The 18852-nt window shown below is 44.0% G+C and overlaps 1 protein-coding gene across 2 annotated transcripts in view; it reads left to right on the top strand.

Annotated features, from left to right (window-relative positions):
- LYST (lysosomal trafficking regulator) overlaps positions 1–18852 on the top strand; it is a 568355-nt gene that overhangs the window by 541518 nt on the left and 7985 nt on the right. For both annotated transcript variants that reach the window (XM_077486620.1, XM_077486621.1), the window contains exons 49-51: positions 4050–4147; positions 8830–8986; positions 16069–16140. In XM_077486620.1, coding sequence (XP_077342746.1) covers positions 4050–4147; positions 8830–8986; positions 16069–16140 — 327 coding nt within the window. The remainder of the gene's footprint in view (positions 1–4049; positions 4148–8829; positions 8987–16068; positions 16141–18852) is intronic.

The following is an 18852-nucleotide window of genomic DNA, read 5'->3' on the forward strand; positions in this document are numbered from 1 at the left end:
CAACCCTAGCCTCTTCAACGCCATTATGTTAATGTTAATGTCCTAGACCTGGCTCACATCCATGTGCCCTCTCCCTCTGGTGCTTCCTGCAGAAAAACACCACAGTTCACCTATATGGCTTCCCATGAGACACATTCACATCTATGCTCTCTTCAGCCACAGCATACCTGGAAAGGGTCAGGGACTCCTCCCTCAACACAAAAAGGTGCCTTTTTGGTTCAACACACTTTAATGGAGAGGCTGCAGAAAAGCATGCAATGCGCCCCTGTCCTCCAATCTGACCTACAACAAACTGGCAAAAAGAAAATGCAAATTGCAGCAAAATCACATGCGTGAAAATCAAAAACGCACAGCAAAAAGCACTGCAGAAACAGATCAAAAGCAAACTGCATAGGCGTGCACCAAGCCCCATGCTGGCCACACAGATCAACCCTGGTGCAGACATTACAGAACACAGATTGATAACTCTGTGCTCCTGGCTCTTCTCTTCTCACACTGTGTGAGAGGAGGGAAGAGCCTGTAGCAGCTATTTACTGGTCTGTGTTTACATTTAGTGATTGACTGTGAAAGGATCACAGCCCATCATGTGGTAAACAGCTAATGACTGTTTACCAGCGTTTATCACATGGTAAACAGCCATGCCCAATGGCTGTTCACCCCCCTCGGTGACGAGCGGTGTCTCAGTGACACACCGCCACCAACAGTACAGGGCTGCGCGCACACTATCATGCGCATGCCCTGTTTAAATGGAAGGACGTCACGTGACACCCACCCAGAATGAGAGCTGCGCTGCCCAACCGTGATATGACAGTGAGCGGGCGGCAAGTGAGTGATTACAGTGCTCAGCAGAAGAACCATATATATGGGAGAGGGTCCCTAGGGCATCTGCATCCAACCTTGTACCCTTCCTGTCCAGACTTTCATAATGAACATTTCATTAAAGAGTGGTAAAATATGAAGGGGGTGAGTGCGAAAGAGAGTGGGGAAGGATAGGTACGACAGGACTGAGGTGAAGCAGAGGCGTCGGGGAGGGGCAAGGAAGCATCCAGAGCCTGCGGCAGGCAGGGGGGACAACACACCGATACACTAAGATGCCCTCCAGCCCCACTCACCGACCGCATGCATCTATCCAACCGGACCATACCTTATCGAATTTGTGTGAACATCGTCTGCTCTCATATGTGATTTTGTATATGGGCAGAACTGAGTTAACTGATTGAATCCAGGAGGCATGGGTGAGTGCATCCACTGATTTCCATCTTAGGAGGATTTCTCTACATGCATAATAAAGGGCAAGCAGCGCTTACTGTATCTATCCCCTTCTATGTCCTCCAGATGACTTGGCAGCAACACGAGTGGGTCCGAGGGTATGCTCACTCCACATATGTTGCTTAGGGTGACCACGATTGCCTCCCAATAGGGGCGTAATTTGGGACAGGACCAGACAATGTGCCAGAGCAATCCACCTCAAGACCGCACCAGTTACATTTAGGATCCAACTGGCTATATATGCGGGGCAGTCTCTGCGGCCTATAATAGGCCCTGTGAAGGAACTTAAGTTGAATAAATAATCTTTCGCAGCAATCATTGAGGGAATAAAGGTTGTAACACATTCTTCTCGTTTCTCCTCATCGAGGTTGGGAATATCCATCCTCCATCTATCTTTTAAGCATATCAGTTTAGTGTTGTAGGCAACAGTCAGGTGCAGGTATAAGGAGGATAATGTTTACCCCATGATGCTAGAGGTCGAGAGATGCTCAACTGGGTCTGATTCCAGGACCATTGGGCCGTCACTGTGTGTCTTAGCTTCCAGTAGCGGAACCTCAAGGAAGCAGGTACTGAGAATCTGTTCCTCAGTTCCTGAATAGAGATAAATTTGCCCTCAACCATTATGTGTTTCAGAGCTGTAATACCCCTTTTGGCCCATATAGCTGGGTCTGGGACACTGTACAAGTGGGGAAGCAATGGATTACCCCACAGAGGTGTATTTGGAGACATGAAGGGGTTTTTGATAGATCGCTCCGGCATCCCTCAAAACACTTATCGTGGTGCACATTGACAATGTCATGAAGGGGTGAGGCCTCAGAATGGCAAGTTACTCAAGGCCATGTAGGAACGCCTTCAGCGCCACTGCTGGGTTTTACCTAGGCTCGGAGAACCACCATCTCACTGTGACCAAAACGGCTGCCCAGTAGTACATTTAAAAGTTTGACAAAGCCAAACCTCCCTCTGACAATGGGAGGTAGAGTATGCTTTTTGCTACTCTAGGGGGTCGTCCAGCCCATACAAAGGAAGTTATGATTTCCTCCAATCGACTAAAAGCTTTGGAGACATGAGACGGAGTATTAAAAAAGTACAAGAGTTTTGGTAGGTAGATCATCTTCAATACAGTGACTCTGGAGCGGAGCCTTTCCATGTCCTGTCCCGGAGTCCTACGTCCATCTGAACTGCCGCCATTTTCGCAGTCAGCGTGGCTTGGCAGGTAGCACTAGCCGCCATCACATCTGGGAGGTCCGGTGGAGGGGAGTCAGCCGACTTCATCTGATATGGCACGTGTTGCAGGCCGCCATGTGGGAGACTGGGGCTATCAGCGGGGATTCCTTCGATATTGAAGGGAAACAAAGCCTCTTCCTCTTCCCAGTCTGTGCATCGGAGGATCTGCGTCTCATCCAGAGGAGCAGTCGGTCACCGCAGGAGGAAAGGCACCCTCAGGAGCCGAAATAGCAGCAGCGATACAGCGGAGCTCAAGAGAAAGCAGCTGCTCGCATCGCCCTCTTGGACACACCCCTCCAGGGAACCATACTTGATCCTTCACCACGACAGGGTCGTGTTGCAATCTGTTCCATCCTTTTTTACCAGAAGTGCTATCAGATTTTCATTTAAATCAGGACGTTATTTTGCCGCCTTTTTTCTCTCTGCCTCGCCCGGTGGAAGAGATGGCTGCATTCTTTGGATGTTGTCCAGGCAATCAAGGTTTATTTGTCTAGATCTACGAAGAATTGAGGATCAGACTCCTTTTTGTTTTTACCAAAAGGACCCAAGAAGGGGCAGGCACCTTCCAAGGCTTCTATTGCCAATTGGGTCCGTTAATTGATCATTCAGGCCTATGGTCTGAAACATAAAGCTCCTCCCTTTAGGGTGCAAGCTCATTCTACCAGGGGTGTAGGAACCTCCTGGGCTTTTTGCCATCAGATATCTGTGGCTCAGATTTGTAAGGCTGCTACCTGTTCTTCAGTGCATACGTTCACAAAATGTTATCAAGTGGATGTTGGAGCAGCCGAGGATTCGGCTTTCGGCCGCAGTGTACTGTGGGCTGCCGTTATAGTTCTGGTGGCTATTGTTTGGCAGGGTGTCTCCCTCCCCTCAAGGCTATTGCTCTGGGATGTCCCAGCAGATAATGATTATTAGCCTGACTCTGTGTCCCATGATGTATTAAAAAGAAAATAGATATTTTTTTCGTCATACTTACCTGTAAAATCCTTTCTTTGAGTACATCATGGAACACAGAGATCCCTCCCCTCTTTTTTGAGGACTCAGTGCTTGCTACAAAACTGAAGTGCTTCCCATGTGGGAAGGGTTATATAGGGGATACAGGGGACTTCCTGTCTAAAGGCCTTTGGTCTACCAGTGTCCATTCACCTGGAGATAGAGTATAACCCAGCAGATAATGAATATTAGCCTGATTCTGTGTCCCATGATGTACTCGAACAAAAGGATTTTACAGGTAAGTATGATGAAAAAATCCTATTTTTTGAAAGCATTAAATCTATAGATTTAGTTAATCTTCATGGTTTACTGCTGTTTAGGGGCACTTGGCTTCAGCAAAATGGCAGCCTCCATTAAGAAAAAGCGGGAGCAAAATACCACACATACAAATTTTGGTAGCATAGTTATTAATATGGAATGTATGTTCCTTTCGAAAGAATATTATTTTTTACTAAGTTGTTATGGTTAGAGTTCCACTTTAACACAGAGTATTTTAGCATTTTCTCAGATTACAGTTATTGTTTACTTGGATCTATTAATATATTTCCCTTTTTTGTTTGAAGATTGTGTTACGTTCAAAGCCTAACAGGTCACAAAAGTCCAGTAACAGCAGTTTCTGCAAGTGAAACAACAGGAGACATTGCAACAGTCTGTGACTCAGGTATGTTATAATGCACTATTCCCAACCCACAGATTCCTGTAGAAATGGCCATGCATATCAGTGAGTTCTTAAGCGACTACCGGCTGGAGCCGTGTCTAGTCAGAGAATGCTACCAGCACACCAAGGATCTCCAGAATGAGTCCAAAGCTTTATTAAGCAATAACATCGTTAGAGGAGATAGCAACATTTTGGAGTCACAAAGCACCCCTCGACCATACAGGTCTGCTGTTGTCAGTGAGAGGTGGTCAGTCAAAATTCTTGATATTGATGGTTATTTTTCAATAACATTTTCCTTCCCATTTTAGTATTTGTAATAATTGGCCTGTTCATAACCATACCTGTTTCTGTATATTCCAGATTTCCCAACATTCCTGTCAGCAATATCATATAATACTAGCTTTAAACCCTTGTTGAACCTGGCAGATGCTCAAGCCTGTCTGCCACGATTTTTAAGACAAGATAGGGACTGTTGGCTTACGAATAATAATTACAACAAAAGTCATTATTTTCATTCAGTTTATTATTCCAATCGATTGGATTTGAGTGCAGAAAATATTTATTTGCCATGGCAAGCGAGTGTTATATTTTAATTAATTCAGCTCAGAAGATTAAAAAATACCTTGATCTGGACTCTGAGTTTAGTTTTGGGTGAAGGCTGGTTGGATCACCAACTAGCATTCTGATTTCACTCTGGAATTACACTCCAGGAAGGATCAGTACAAAAAGATTCCTGTTTTTTTTTTCCCCTCTTATGCTGCAGCCATAAGACTCTTCATTTAATTTTGTTTGGGTAGTGGTTTTAGCCTCTCACTAGTAGATATTGTTGTTTGATCTAACCATATGTGAGTGGATATTATGTCTTTACCTTTGTGTGTGAGTGTGTAAAAGGTGGGGGGGGAGCAGATACAAAAAGTCTGAGGTACCTTAATAGCTTATTATTGTATAGCCACTTGCCGACCATAACACACATACATATATCTATATCTATATCTATATCTATATCTATATATATATATATATATATATATATATATATATATATATATATATATATATATATATATATTGCTATCAGCCATAACCCTGGTATTTTTTTTTGTTCAGCCAGCTAATGAATTTCTAATGAAAGTGCTCTGATTTGCTCATGAGCCACTGCAATGTTTTCAGAAGCTCTAACCTGTCCCCCCCCCCCCCCCCTGGCATGCCCAAGAAATTATCCAACAGTGTGGTAGGCTGGTCACAGAGGGCAATAAAAGACTAGTTCAGCTTTGAACACCTCTATGGCCTTGGAATACGGGAGTGACGTCCAGGTTGGAAGTAAACATTTTTTTGTTTTTTAAAGCAAAAGATTTAAATTTTTTTATTTTTATTTTTTTACTCCAGGTCTCTCCATAAAGAGGACCTGTCATCCTTCGTTTCATTAAAAGGGATGCTTGCATTCAAGTGATCAAAGTAAATAAAGGGACAGTGTAAACATAAAGAAAAGAAAAATTAAAGCACCCCCATCCCTCCGTGCTCGGAAGCGAATGCATACGTAGGTCGCATTCGCATATGGTAACCGGTTTTCGCACCACACATGTGAGGTATTGCCATGAATGTTAGAGCAAAAGCAATCATTCTAGCACTAGACCACCTCTGTAACTGTAAGCAGGGAACCTGTAAATATGTTTAAAACATTGCCTGGAGATTTTTAAGTACCATAGTTTGTCATTATTGCACGAGCGTGCATGATTTTAAAGAGTGATATATTAGGTATCTATTTACTCTGAGTAACATCATCTTTCATATTTTACAAAAAAAAGGGGTATATAGTGTGTTATATATATTTTTTTATTTAAAATTATTTTTTTTTCAAATAAATTGCGTTTGCAAAGCCACTGCGCAAATGGTAGACGCACCAACTACAAATAAAGCGTTACTGGATCTACTGATTCCCAACAATACAGACCTGATCACGTATGGGCAAATACAGGGCAATTTAGGTAACAGCGATCACAGGTCTATTGGCTTCAGTATAAATCACACAAATGGGAAACATAAGGGGAATACAAAGACAAAGAATTTCAAAAGAGCCAACGTCCCTAAACTACGAACCTTTCTAGAAGGCATAAATTGGGATACAATCTTAGGAACAAAGAACATGGAGGAGAGATGGGTTTGATTTAAGAGTATATTAAATGTATTTAATAATTTAAAATTTAATAAATTATATTTAATAAGTATATTAAAGGGAATTAGCCAATGCATCCCATTGGGTAATACATTTAAAAGAGCGAACAAAAGTCCTGTATGGCTTAACTCCAATGTAAAAATGCATATAAAAGCAAAGGAGAAGGCCTTCAAAAAATACAAAGTTGAGGGATCATAACTTTATAAAGAATGCAACAAGAAATGTAAGGGTGCAATAAGGACGGCTAAGATGGAACATGAAAGACACATAGTGCAGGAGAGCACAAAAAAAATCCCAATAAATTCTTTAAGTTTGTAAACCGTAAAAAAGGGAGGACAGACCAAATTGGCCCCATAAAGAATGAGCAAGGACATCTGGTTACAAAGGATGGGGAGATGGCGAAGGTATTGAATTTATTCTTCTCCTCAGTCTTCACGAGGGAATCGGGGGGGCTTCTGTGACCAAAACTGCAGTATTTATCCTCATGACACATCACAGGAAGCACCTCCATGGTTAAGAGGACAGAATTAAAATTAGACTTGGGAAACCTAACATTAATAAATCACCAGGACCAGATGGCTTGCACCCGAGGGTACTTGGGGAACTCTGTCAAGTAATTGCCAGATCATTGTTCCTGACAGTCTGACTGGAATGTAACACCAATATTTAAAAACTGCCCAAAATACATCCCTGGGAATTACAGACCAGTTAGCCTAACATCAATAGTATGTAAACTCTTGCAGGGGGATGATAAGGGACCATATACAAGATTTTAATAATGAGAATTGTATCAGCAGTAATCAGCATGGATTCATGAACAATCGTTCTTGCCAAACCAATCTATGGTCCTTCTATGAGGAGCTGAGTTGCCATCTAGATAAAGGAAAGCCCGTAGATGTGGTGTATCTGGGTTTTGCAAAAGCATTTGACACAGTTCCCCATAAACGTTTACTGTACAAAATAAAGTCTGTTGGCATAGACCATAGGGTGAGTACATGGATTGAAAACTGGCTACAAGGGCGAGTTCAGAGGGTGGTGATAAATGGGGAGTACTAGGAATGGTCAGGGGTGGATAGTGGGGTCTGCCAGGGTTCTGTGTGGGGACCAGTCTTATTTAATTTGTTCATAAATGACCTGGAGGATGGGGTGATCAGTTCAATCTCTGTATTTGCGGATGATGCTAAGCTAAGCAGGGCAATAACTTCTCAGCAGGATGTGGAAGCCTTTCAAAAACATCTGAACAAATGAATGGGGTGGGCATCTACATGGCAAATGAGGTTCAATGTAGAAAAATCTAAAATAATGCATTTGGGTTTCAAAAATATGAATGCAATCTATACACTGGGGGGAGAACCTCTGGGGGAATCTAGGATGGAAAAGGACCTGGAGGTCCAAGTAGATGATAGGCTCAGCAATGGTATGCAATGCCAAGCTGCTGCTAACAAGGCAAACAGAATCTTGGCATGCATTAAAAAGGGGATGAACTCCAGAGATAAAATGATAATTCTCCCGCTCTACAAGACTCTGGTCCGGCTGCACCTAGAGTATGCTGTCCAGTTCTGGGCACCAGTCCTCAGGAAGGATGTACTGGAAATGGAAAGAGTACAAAGAAGGGCAACAAAGCTAATAAAGGGTCTGGAGAATATTAGTTATGAGGAAAGGTTGCGAGCACTGAACTTATTCTCTCTGGAGAAGAGACGCTTGAGAGGGGATATGATTTCAATATACTAATACTGTACTGGTGACCCTACACTAGGGATAAAACTTTTTTGCAGAAGGGAGTTTAACAAGACTCGTGGACACTCACTAAAATTAGAAGAAAAGAGGTTTAACCTTAAACTACGTCGAGGGTTCTTTACTGTAAGAGCAGCAAGGATGTTTCAAGAAACTATTAGATAAGCACCTGAACGACCACAACATACATATACAATGTAATACTGACATATAATCACACACGGGATGGACTTGTCTGTTTTCAACCTCACCTACTCACCAAGTAAATATGTAAATACTGTGTGACGTAAACAGATGCAACAATCGCCATTTTGTTACCTAGGAAGTCTAATAAAAAAATAAAAAATATGTAATGTTTGCGTGTTATAAGTAATTTTCTAGCAAAAAATACTGATTTAAATTTCTGAATAACGTTCCAGAACTTGGCTTGGTCTTCAAGTGGATAGTATTTGTTAGCAGTAGCTTGTAGGATTTCTGGATTATTTGGGGGGTAGAAATCCAGAGCATTTTGCATCTAGGCCATGTGAATTCATGTTTTAAATTGTGTTTACAAGGAAGCGTATGCACTCTTTACCTAAAAACCTTGGTGGCATTTATGTAAAGCAGTTGGGTGTTTCCCCTTATCCTGACTTGATGTCAAGAATATTCAGTGGAAGGCCAGCTATAGCTCACTTTACCATATCTTTTGATATAATTTGTTCTGTTTTTGTTACACTTGGACATTGTTTGTTTAAATGATAAATTCCATTATTAAAATCCCATTTCTTGGCATTTATAGTTGGAGGAGGAAGTGACCTGCGACTGTGGACTGTGAATGGAGATCTAATTGGACATGTACATTGCAGAGAAATTATATGCTCTATTGCATTTTCTAACCAACCTGAAGGAGTATCTGTTAATGTAATTGCTGGAGGACTTGAAAATGGCATTGTCCGGTAAGGATGGGATACAAACATGTGATTTTAATATTTAAATTGCTCTGTACTAAAAGATATTGATCCTCATGTATAACAGTGCAGCCAGTGACGTCGCTAGGTTTGGTGTCATCCGATGCGGTAAAACATGCTGTCACCCCCCCCCCCCCCCCATTTTCATCATATTACAGTAATAGTAGTGCCGTCAACAGCTATCAATCTACTAGCACATTTAAATAACCATATTATATGACAATAATATGAAAGGAAAATATGAAAATAATATGAATTTTCCCCCTAGCTAGCCTGCCATAGTGATCTGTCCTGCCTCTGCGGAGTGACATCAGGACAGAGCATTAGACACTGGGCAGGCTAGTGCATCAGGCTCTCTCAATTTTTTCCAAGCCTGATGCATGAACTAGCTGAAATGTCAAACTTTTTAAAACACTGCAAGCCCCTGAGTGAGATATTTTTTTTTTCTCTCGTTACTGTATTGGAATCTGATATTGAACTGCAGTAAGGTACTTACACAGGGCCATAGATCATTTTTTGTTCTGGGGGTGGGGGGGTTCAGCAGCAGGTAAAAGTATTTTTTAATAAAACAAATTGCGCACAATTCATAAAGGCTGGAAAAAAGGAAAAACTGTGTGTTGCTCATAGGTAAGCAATCACAGCCTTAATTATGTTTTCTCAGATCTTCTTGAAAATTAAGCCTGAATTCAGTTTTTCCTTCCAGTTTTTATGAATGTTGCAGAGTGAGGTCGGCTGTTGTCCCGTCTAAAGCCTGGTACACACTGTATACTGGGCTAAATGAAAAAAAAACTGACAGATCACTGTACAAATAAACGCAGTGTTAGCACAGCGATCTCCCCTGCTGTGCTATAGTGTTCTGCCGTCCCGCACCCCCATCAGACCACAGTTGTCAGTGCTCTCCTCTCAGCCATTGAACTGCCTACTACAGGGTGTTGCACTGTGATAGCCAATCTTACTGGTCAAGTGCAAAGGGGCACGATCTTGTGGAAGACAGCACACTCCATTTTTTGTTAAATGGTATTGTGCAGAGTCCATACATACAGAATAACAGCAGATACTGAGAATTACACCCGGCATACAGGACAAGAGAAGTGGTACTGTGCAGAGTCCAGAGGAGATACTGAGATTGTGTTGCGGCCAGGAAACACAACAGCAATGAAAAACTCAGTCCAGTCTCAGTCGCTGTCATTAAGGCCCCATTCACATCTAGTGATTTGAAATCATGGGCAATTCCAAATCGCACTGCAATGCTGGCAAAACGCAGCGCATATCTGTGTTCCATTAATTTTTAGTGGACCCTAAATTGCAGTGTGGTTTTGGTTATTTGTATGACAAATTGCTCAATAATCACAGCAAAACCACACCGTGTTTTGGTGCCTATAATAAATGAATGAAACGCATACACATGTACTGCATTTGGCCAGCATTGTAGTGCGATTTGGAATTGTGGGCAAAATCATGGCGATTCCGCCCACAATCCCAAATTGCTAGATGTGAACAGGGCCTAAAACAACAGCAATGAAAGACTCTGCCCAGCCTCAATCCCCAACTTTGGCAGTTGCCACGCAATCAGGGGCAGACTAACTACTCATGGGGCCCCCAGGCAACTAGAGATAATGGGGCCCCCAGGTGTAAAGATGGATGACATGTGGCACATGTTGGGGGGGGGGGGGTGGGGGCAGCTTGGTGATATATTAGGAGTCTAAAACAGATCCCTAAAGTCTCAGATAGAGAAAGGAACTCAGGACACATTCATTATGTGCAGGAGAGGAGTGTGGAGGATATGATGGGAGCAGTATGTACAGGAGAGGAGTGTGGAGGGTATGACAGTGAGCAGTATGTACAGGAGAGGAATGCAGACGATTTATATCCTCCGTACGCTTCTCCTGTACATACTGCCCTCTGTCTTGCCCTCCACACTCCTCTCCTGTACATACTGAATGTGTCTTGAGTTCCTTTCTGTATCTCAAAAGTGAACACTGCAACTTAGGGTCCACTAAAAATTAATGGAACACAGACACGCGCGCTGCTTTTTTTTATGTCACCACATAAACACTGGTTTACGTGAATGGTCAGAACTTTCCTTCGCATTATCTGGACAGCATGATTGGGGGATAGATAGATGTGTCCCCGTTCCCCCCCCCCACACACTCGCACACACTCGCACACACTCACTCACTCACTCACTCACTCACACACTCACTCACTCACTCACACTCACTCACACTCACACTCACTCACACTCACACTCACTCACACTCACACTCACTCACTCACACTCACTCACACTCACTCACTCACACTCACTCACACTCACTCACTCACACTCACTCACACTCACTCACTCACACTCACTCACACTCACTCACTCACACTCACTCACTCACTCACTCACACTCACTCACTCACTCACACTCACTCACTCACTCTCACTCACTCACTCACTCACTCTCACTCACTCTCACTCACTCACTCACTCACTCTCACTCACTCACTCACTCACTCTCACTCACTCTCACTCACACTCTCACTCACTCACTCACTCACTCACTCACTCACTCACTCACTCACTCACTCACTCACACACTCACTCACTCACTCACTCACTCTCGCAGGCTGGTTAATGATTATTCTTGTAGTCTCCCCAGTCCGGCCATCGAGTGTGAGCAGGCTGCAGCTAAGGCTCGGCAGGCCACGACATGCCTCAGCTCCAGAGGTGGTCGTGAGCTTCAATGCTCTGGGGTATACAGTACATATGACCGGGCTACTGCTGTCTGTATCACAGTATACTGGGCCAGCAGCTACCCTGTAACTGTGCAGGAGTAGGTCTGTGATGGAATGTCTCCCAGCTCTTCAGGACTGGTAAGTAGGGCTCTCTCTGCTTTGGTGGGGTGAGCAGCTGGGCATTCCCTGGGGGATCGATTCGGGGGCCATCTCACCTTCCTATCTGCTCTCCCAAGTCCCTATCTCCCTTCCTTCCCCCTCTGAGGGGGGTGGCTGCATGCGCTGCAGGCGGTGTGTGTGTGTGTTCGCTGGATTCTCGCCTGTGGGGGCTCTGTGCGGCTGGCGTTTGGTCCTGGTCCCGGTCGGGGGGTTCCTAAAGAGGATCTGTGGAGGTTGTTCTGGCTGTAGGCAGGCAGCACTGTTCTAGTTTTGTTCTGTCACCCCATAGAGCTGTCGGGCGACCATCTTGGATGTGGGAAAGCCTGTATTCCCCTTGTGAGCTTCAGCAGCCATCTTCCTTAGGATCTCCTATTAGTTACATTGGCGTATATTTTCTTGAAGCCTGAGCGCTCTTTTCGCCGCAATTCTCTTGTGGCAGCATTACATGTGCTCTCACTTGCTGCTTCCTGTGTCCACTGTGTGTACAGGACGCTGGATGGCTCCTTGCTGAATGCTGAAGCTAGTTCTGCAGAACGTTTCACCGCTGTTATAAGCAGCTGCTGCTGACACAGTTTCCTCCTCTCTGCAACTGGGAACCTCCTAGGGACTACAGGCACTGCTAGCATTCACAGAGGCCCCAGGGTGGTGAGTCTAGCGCTAAGTACCCCCCCATGCGGTGGCAGCAGGAGGGTGGGACCTGCACTGTCCTAAGTCCCCTTGCAGGTGACAGGATAGGGTCAGCATGGCTTCAGAAACTGGTGTTTCTTCCCCTGAAATCCAGGCCATTGCAACCGGGTCACCTGTGGATGGCGCGGTGCACATGGGCATCCTGACGGTGGTCCTTGATGCTTTTGCTGCAAAGATAGGGGTGGTGCGTGGCAGGAAGGGTGCATGTAAGAGGCCCCTGCCCGCTCCCCCATCCTCCGGGGAGAGGTCTGATGCAGACTCTGGCCCTGCTGCAGCCGGATGACCCCTGCTCTGACCTATCAGACGTGGCTGACCAGGACCGTTCGGAGAGTGAGGATGATTCCCTGTCTGGGTCCGGGCGCAATAAAGCAATAGTTGGAGCACTTATCACAACTGTGCGTTGATACCCTGAAGATCCAGGAGCCAGCGGATCCCTCTGCTGATGTACCGGCCCCTTTTGGGTCCCGCAAGCTAGCACGTTCTTCTAAGGTGTTCCTGTATTTGACTTACTTTGACAGACAACCCTCCCTCCAGCTCTATATGAGTCTTCTAGGGAAGACGGTATCCTCCTTCGAGGCAGTGCCCTCTGCCCAGTTCTATTCCAGGCCTTTACAACAAGACATCTTGTTGGCCTGGATCAGAAGAGGACAAGCCCTGGATTTATCCAGTGTGCTTCTCTCCTCAGGCACGCTTAAGCCTAAACTGGTGGTTGCAGGATCAGAACCTGCAAAAGGGAAAATTCTTTCTCCCATTAACTTGGAGAGTACTGACTACAGATGCCAGTCTCTCAGGCTCGGGAGCAACCCTACAAGGGCTCACAGCTCAGGGTAAATGATCAAGGACAGAACAGATCCTGCCAATCATTGTCCTGGAATTACAGGCAGTACGTCTGGCCCCACTGTTCAGTCTGACAATGCCACTACAGTAGCCTATATAAACCACCAAGGCGGTACCAGGAGTCGTTCAGCTCTGAAGGAGGTGAACAACACATTAGCCCAGGCAGAGTGACATGTGGCGATTTTATATTGGCAGTCCGTATCCCAGGAGTAGAAAACTGGAAGACAGATTATCTCAGCCACCAGCAGATCTGCCTGGGGGTAAAGGTCCCTACACCCAAGGATGTTCCAGGAAGTTTGCCAGCTTTGGGGATGGCCGGAGGTCAACCTATTGACATCCAGGTTCAACAAGCTACAGCAATTTGTGTCCTGAACAAGGGATCCTCTGGCAATCGGAGCAGATGCTCTGATAGTACCATGGAGACAGTACTCCCTGGTTTATGCTTTTCCTTTCAATCCCTCTCCTTCCAAATTTGTTGTGCAGGATTCGGAAAGAGGGGGTTCCAGTCATTCTGGTGGCACCAGCCTGGCCCAGAAGGCCCTGGTTCCCAGAGATTTTGAGACTGACAATAGATGGGCCAAGAACGCTTTCACGTCGCCCCGATCTATTGTCTCAAGAGCCTATGTTCCACCCCAATTTACAATCCCTAAATTGGACAGCATGGCTATTGAAGCCAGGATGTTAAAGGACCGTGACATCTTGGGATCAGTAGTGTCTACCCTAGTGAATGGTAGAAAAGCTGTCACATATATTATCATAAGGTCTGGAAAACTTATATTGCTTGATGTGAAGGCAGAAAATGGCATCCTCAGAAATACGTGATTGGGAGAATTCTCTCTTTTCTACAGTCTGCTGTGAAATTCAAATTGCCTTTGAGTACAATCAGACGTCAGGTATTGGCCCCATCAGTGTTCTTCCAAAGGCCTTTAGCCTCCCATTCACTGGTCCGAACCTTTATACAGGAGGCAACTCGCTTGCTTCCCCCCATTAGGTTACATATATGTCCTTGGGACTTGAACTTGGTGCTGTCTGTGTTATAGTAACAACCATTTGAACCTATTAAGGAAATTCCATTAGACTTGCTGTCACGCAAGCTAGCCTTTCCTGTTGGCTATCACCTCGGCAGTCAAGGTTTATTTGTCTAGATCTTCAGAGATCCGAGGATCAGACTCCTTTTCATTTTACCAGAAGAACCCAAGAAGGGGCAAGCAGCTTCCAAGGCTTCCACTGCCAATTGATTCTGTCAATTGATCATTCAGGTCTATGGTCTGAAACATAAAGCTCATTCTACCAGGGGTGTAGGAACATCCTGGGCTTTTTGCCATCAGGTATCTGTGGCTCAGATTTGTAAGACTGCTACGTGGTCTTCAGTGCATACGTTCACAAAATTTTATTAAGTGAATGTTCGAGCAGCCAAGGATTTGGCTTTCGGCCGCCGTGTACTGCAGGCTGCCGTATAAGTTCTGATGGCAGTTGTTTGGCAGGGTCTCTCCCTCCCCTCAAGGCTATTTCTCTGGGATGTACTAGTAGGTAATGAATATTAGCCTGATGCTGTGTCCCATGTTCTATGAAAAAGAATATAGGATTTTGTCATCATACTTGCCTGAAAAATCTTTTTCTTTAAATACCTCAAGGGACACAGAGCTCCCTCCCCTCTTCTTTTTGAGGATTCAGTGCTTGCTACAAAACTTAAGTGCTTCCTGTGTGGGAAGGTTTATATAGGGGATCACGTCCTGTTTGAAGACCTTTGGTCTACCAGTGTCCATTCACTTGGAGATGAAGTATAACCCAGTAGGTAATGAATATTAGCCTGACTTGGTTTCCAATGATGTACTCAAAGAAAAGCATTTTACAGGTAAGTATGACAAATTTTTTAAGTGAACTTATCCGTTAAGCCTCTAGCTTAAGGTGAATGACTTCCTCTGTCTCTCATTGGATTGAAAGAAAATAGGATTTTTGTATCCACCATAAAATCATTTTCATGCAATCTATTGAGTGAAAAAAGCATTTTATGAAAAAAAAAAAAAAAAAAAACATTGCATGTATTTCCCATATGTTTTGCATAATTTGTATCTGACTATATCTTTGGGGCAGCCATTTTGTCCTCAACCCTCACCACGGATTGAAAACGGTAGTCTTTCCGGCTGGAATGATTGGCAGCCAGGGGCTAAATAACCTATGCAGGTAGCTGGAGAACAGCATATTTTATATTCATGGTAAAAAAGGTAGAGGTAATTTTTAACTCAATAATATCATTTGATAATGCTTACAGGGTATGTTTTGTCCACTTCAGCTTTTGTACCTGCATACCCCTTATGGACATTGGTTGGACATTGATTTGATGATATAGTTGCCATTATTAGCATAAAAATTTAATGTATTGTTTTTGTCAGACAGGAAGGTGTGATGGAATGAGCTTACACCCAGACTTTTCTTCATTGACATTTTTTAGGGAATGCGCCTTTATGTTCAAATTCTTCAACTTGTTAATGACATGTCTCCTTTCAGTTAACATTTCACATGAGTCTGCTTTAAAACCATATTTATTATCTTAAAATATTTGTTAAAAGTAAAAAAGTTATAATACGTTGTAGTTATGTTTTTCCAGTATTCATTGTATATTTTAAAAAAGAGAAGTAAAGGTGATCTCTTATTTTTTTAAGGTTATGGAGTACCTGGGATTTGAAACCAGTTCGAGAAATAACATTCCCAAAATCCAATAAGCCAATCGTAAGGTAATATTGTCATTTTTTTTGCCCTCTCCAATTACAGTGGAAAATCTGATCACTGCTTTACTTTAGAAAGGTGGTATTGAACAGGAGACTCCTCAGTTTATCACTGAAGTCAGTGTTTCCAGGAAATGCCCTAATCTCCCATCCACAAAATGTCTTTGTATAGAAAGCTTTAAACACTGTTTACTTGTATATGTATTTATACAAAATATCCCTATTTGTTTCAGCATGGTTTTATTAAATACTTTATCAAGTATTTCTATGTACATTTCCCCAAAAAATCTTGACGGTGACTTATTCCTGAATTATTATTCTAGGGGCCCATATGGGCACACCAAATGCATTGGGGCTGAACTGAAAATAGCAGGAAATGCACAGACAAGACAAAATGCAGAGTTTCTAATTTTTGTGTGTCACCACTGGGGGCTGTATTGAGCACTTATGGTCTCATGCTTCTCAAAGAGCCCACGTTGTGTCCAGGAAGCAGCAGGTTTCTCTTCCTCCGGCCAGCAGCAAGACCACCGTTAAATCTGGGGGGGGGGTTCGCTCTCCCCAACAGATGCCCCCCTGTGCTGTTTTTTCTTCCCCCTCTTCTCGGCAAGAATGGGGGGGGGGGAATGGGGGAATGGCGCGAACGACTTCCAGTCCAGACCCCTCCTTCGCCATTCCTTCTCTCCCTGTGGATCCCAGAGCCCACGCTCATGTGAGAAAGAGCTCTTTTCTATAAAAAAAAAAAAAAAAAAAAAAAAAAGCGAGGAAGGGCTGTAGGCGACGGGGCTTAGCGCAGCATTGGCGTCCTCCAGCGCAGGAAGGAGTGTTTTAAAAAGCACAATTTTTGCTGTTGCAGGCTGTGCAGGGACACGAGCAAAGGAGGCATATTAAAGGTTTGGTGACACATTCCTTTCGACATAATTTACTGCTGCATCAGGCTGGGCATTAATAGCAGCAAAAAAAAACTTTCGCTCACAGATTCAGCCTGCACTGACAGCAATCGGAGTATCTCAGTCCTTAAAGGACCAGTTTATGGAGGTACTCAAGGTTATTCCACGATTTGACCGGGATATCAGTAGCGTTGTGTTTTACAGAAGACGCTATGAAAGATTCTATTCTCCAGGCCTCACAGCCCCAACTAGGGCTGGTACATGTGCGTAGAATACTATGGTTGAACAATTGGTCAGCCGAAGCGCCATGCAAAAAGCTTTTGGTCAGTTTTCCATTTCATGGTGAACAGTTATTTGGAGACGATCTGGATAAATATAGCCAAATAATTTATAATGGGAAAAGTCCCCTTTTTCCAGTAAGAAGTTTAAGCATTTTTCTTTTAGGCGTGCTTCTTCTCCAGTGCCAGGGTCATCAGCTCTCTCGAGTGGGGGGGAAGGCTTCTACAGTTTTCAGTGATTTGGCAGGAACAATGTCAAGACAGAAGGGTGGCTTCCTCAATATCTCTAGGTTACAAACTAGAGTTCCGAGAGTTCCCGTCTCCTCGTTTTCAGGTCAAGCCTTCCCAGAGATCCAGTGAAAAAGAAGTCTCTCTCTCTCTCTCTAGCTTTGGATCATCTCTTGTCTCAAAGAGTGATATCGGTTGTCCCCTTGGAAGAGCAAAGATTAGGGTTTTAGTCAAACCTTTTCATGGTTCCAAAACTAAACGGGGATGTCAGACCCATTTTAGATTTCAAAGATCTAAACCGGTTTTTGAATATCCATTGTTTTCGCATGGAGTCGATCCAATCAGTAGTCTCCATCCTACAAGGGACAGAATTTCTGGCGTCAATCGAAGGATGCTTATCTCCATGTGCCAATTTTCCCTGCTCACCAGAGTTTTCTATGCTTCAAGGTAGAAAATCTTAATTTTCAGTTTGTAGCTCTGCTGTTCGGTCCAGCTACTGCACCTTGAGTGTTTACAGAGGTCCTGGCTCCTTCTTTAATCAGGCTAAGGGTTTAAGGTAGAACGATATTAGTCTATCTAGACTATCTACTCTTGATAGATCAGTTGGTAGCCCACTTAAACCAAAATTTGGTCACCGCAGTTGGCTACCTGGAATGCCTAGGTTGGATTCTCAACCTAGAGAAATCCTCCTTAAAACCTTCAAGGAGATTGCAGTACTTGGGGCTGATCATAGATACAGTTCAGAAGTAGGTGTTTTTGCCCTAGGAAAGGGTCAGTTCCATAAAGGAACTGATTAAGTTGGTCAAAACAAAGAAGAATCCTTCTATTCAACTTTGCATGAATTTATAGAGGAAGATGGCTTATTTCGAGGCTGTTCCCTATGGGCATGTTTCATTCAAGACTGCTGCAAAACAGTATCCTGTCTACTTGGAAGAAGAAGGTCCAAGCTCTGGACTCCCCAATGCGTTTATCCCCTGAAGTGCGTCGGAGCCTCAATTGGTTACCAGTTACCTGGAAGGTGGTAACAATAGATGCCAGCCTTTTGGGCTGGGGAACAGTCCTGGAAGAAGCGTCTGTCCAAGATAAATGGTCCAAATCAGAGATGACCTTGCCCATCAATATTCTAGAGATTCGGGCAGTGGACGCTCAGACTATGGAATTATCCTGTCAGGATCTAACTCGACAATGCCAGAGGTGTATCATGTTCTTTCTCGGGCAGAAAACAACATTCCTTGCTTATCAGCAATTTTCATTCCAGGGATAGAGAATTGGCAAGCAGACTATTTGAGTCGCCAACAATTGTTCCCAGGAGAATGGTCCCTGCACCC

The sequence above is a fragment of the Lithobates pipiens genome, unplaced genomic scaffold, assembly GCF_037356315.1.
Source record: "Lithobates pipiens isolate NorthernLeopardFrog02 unplaced genomic scaffold, aLitPip1_a1.2 Scaffold_18, whole genome shotgun sequence".
Taxonomy (NCBI): Eukaryota; Metazoa; Chordata; class Amphibia; order Anura; family Ranidae; genus Lithobates; species Lithobates pipiens.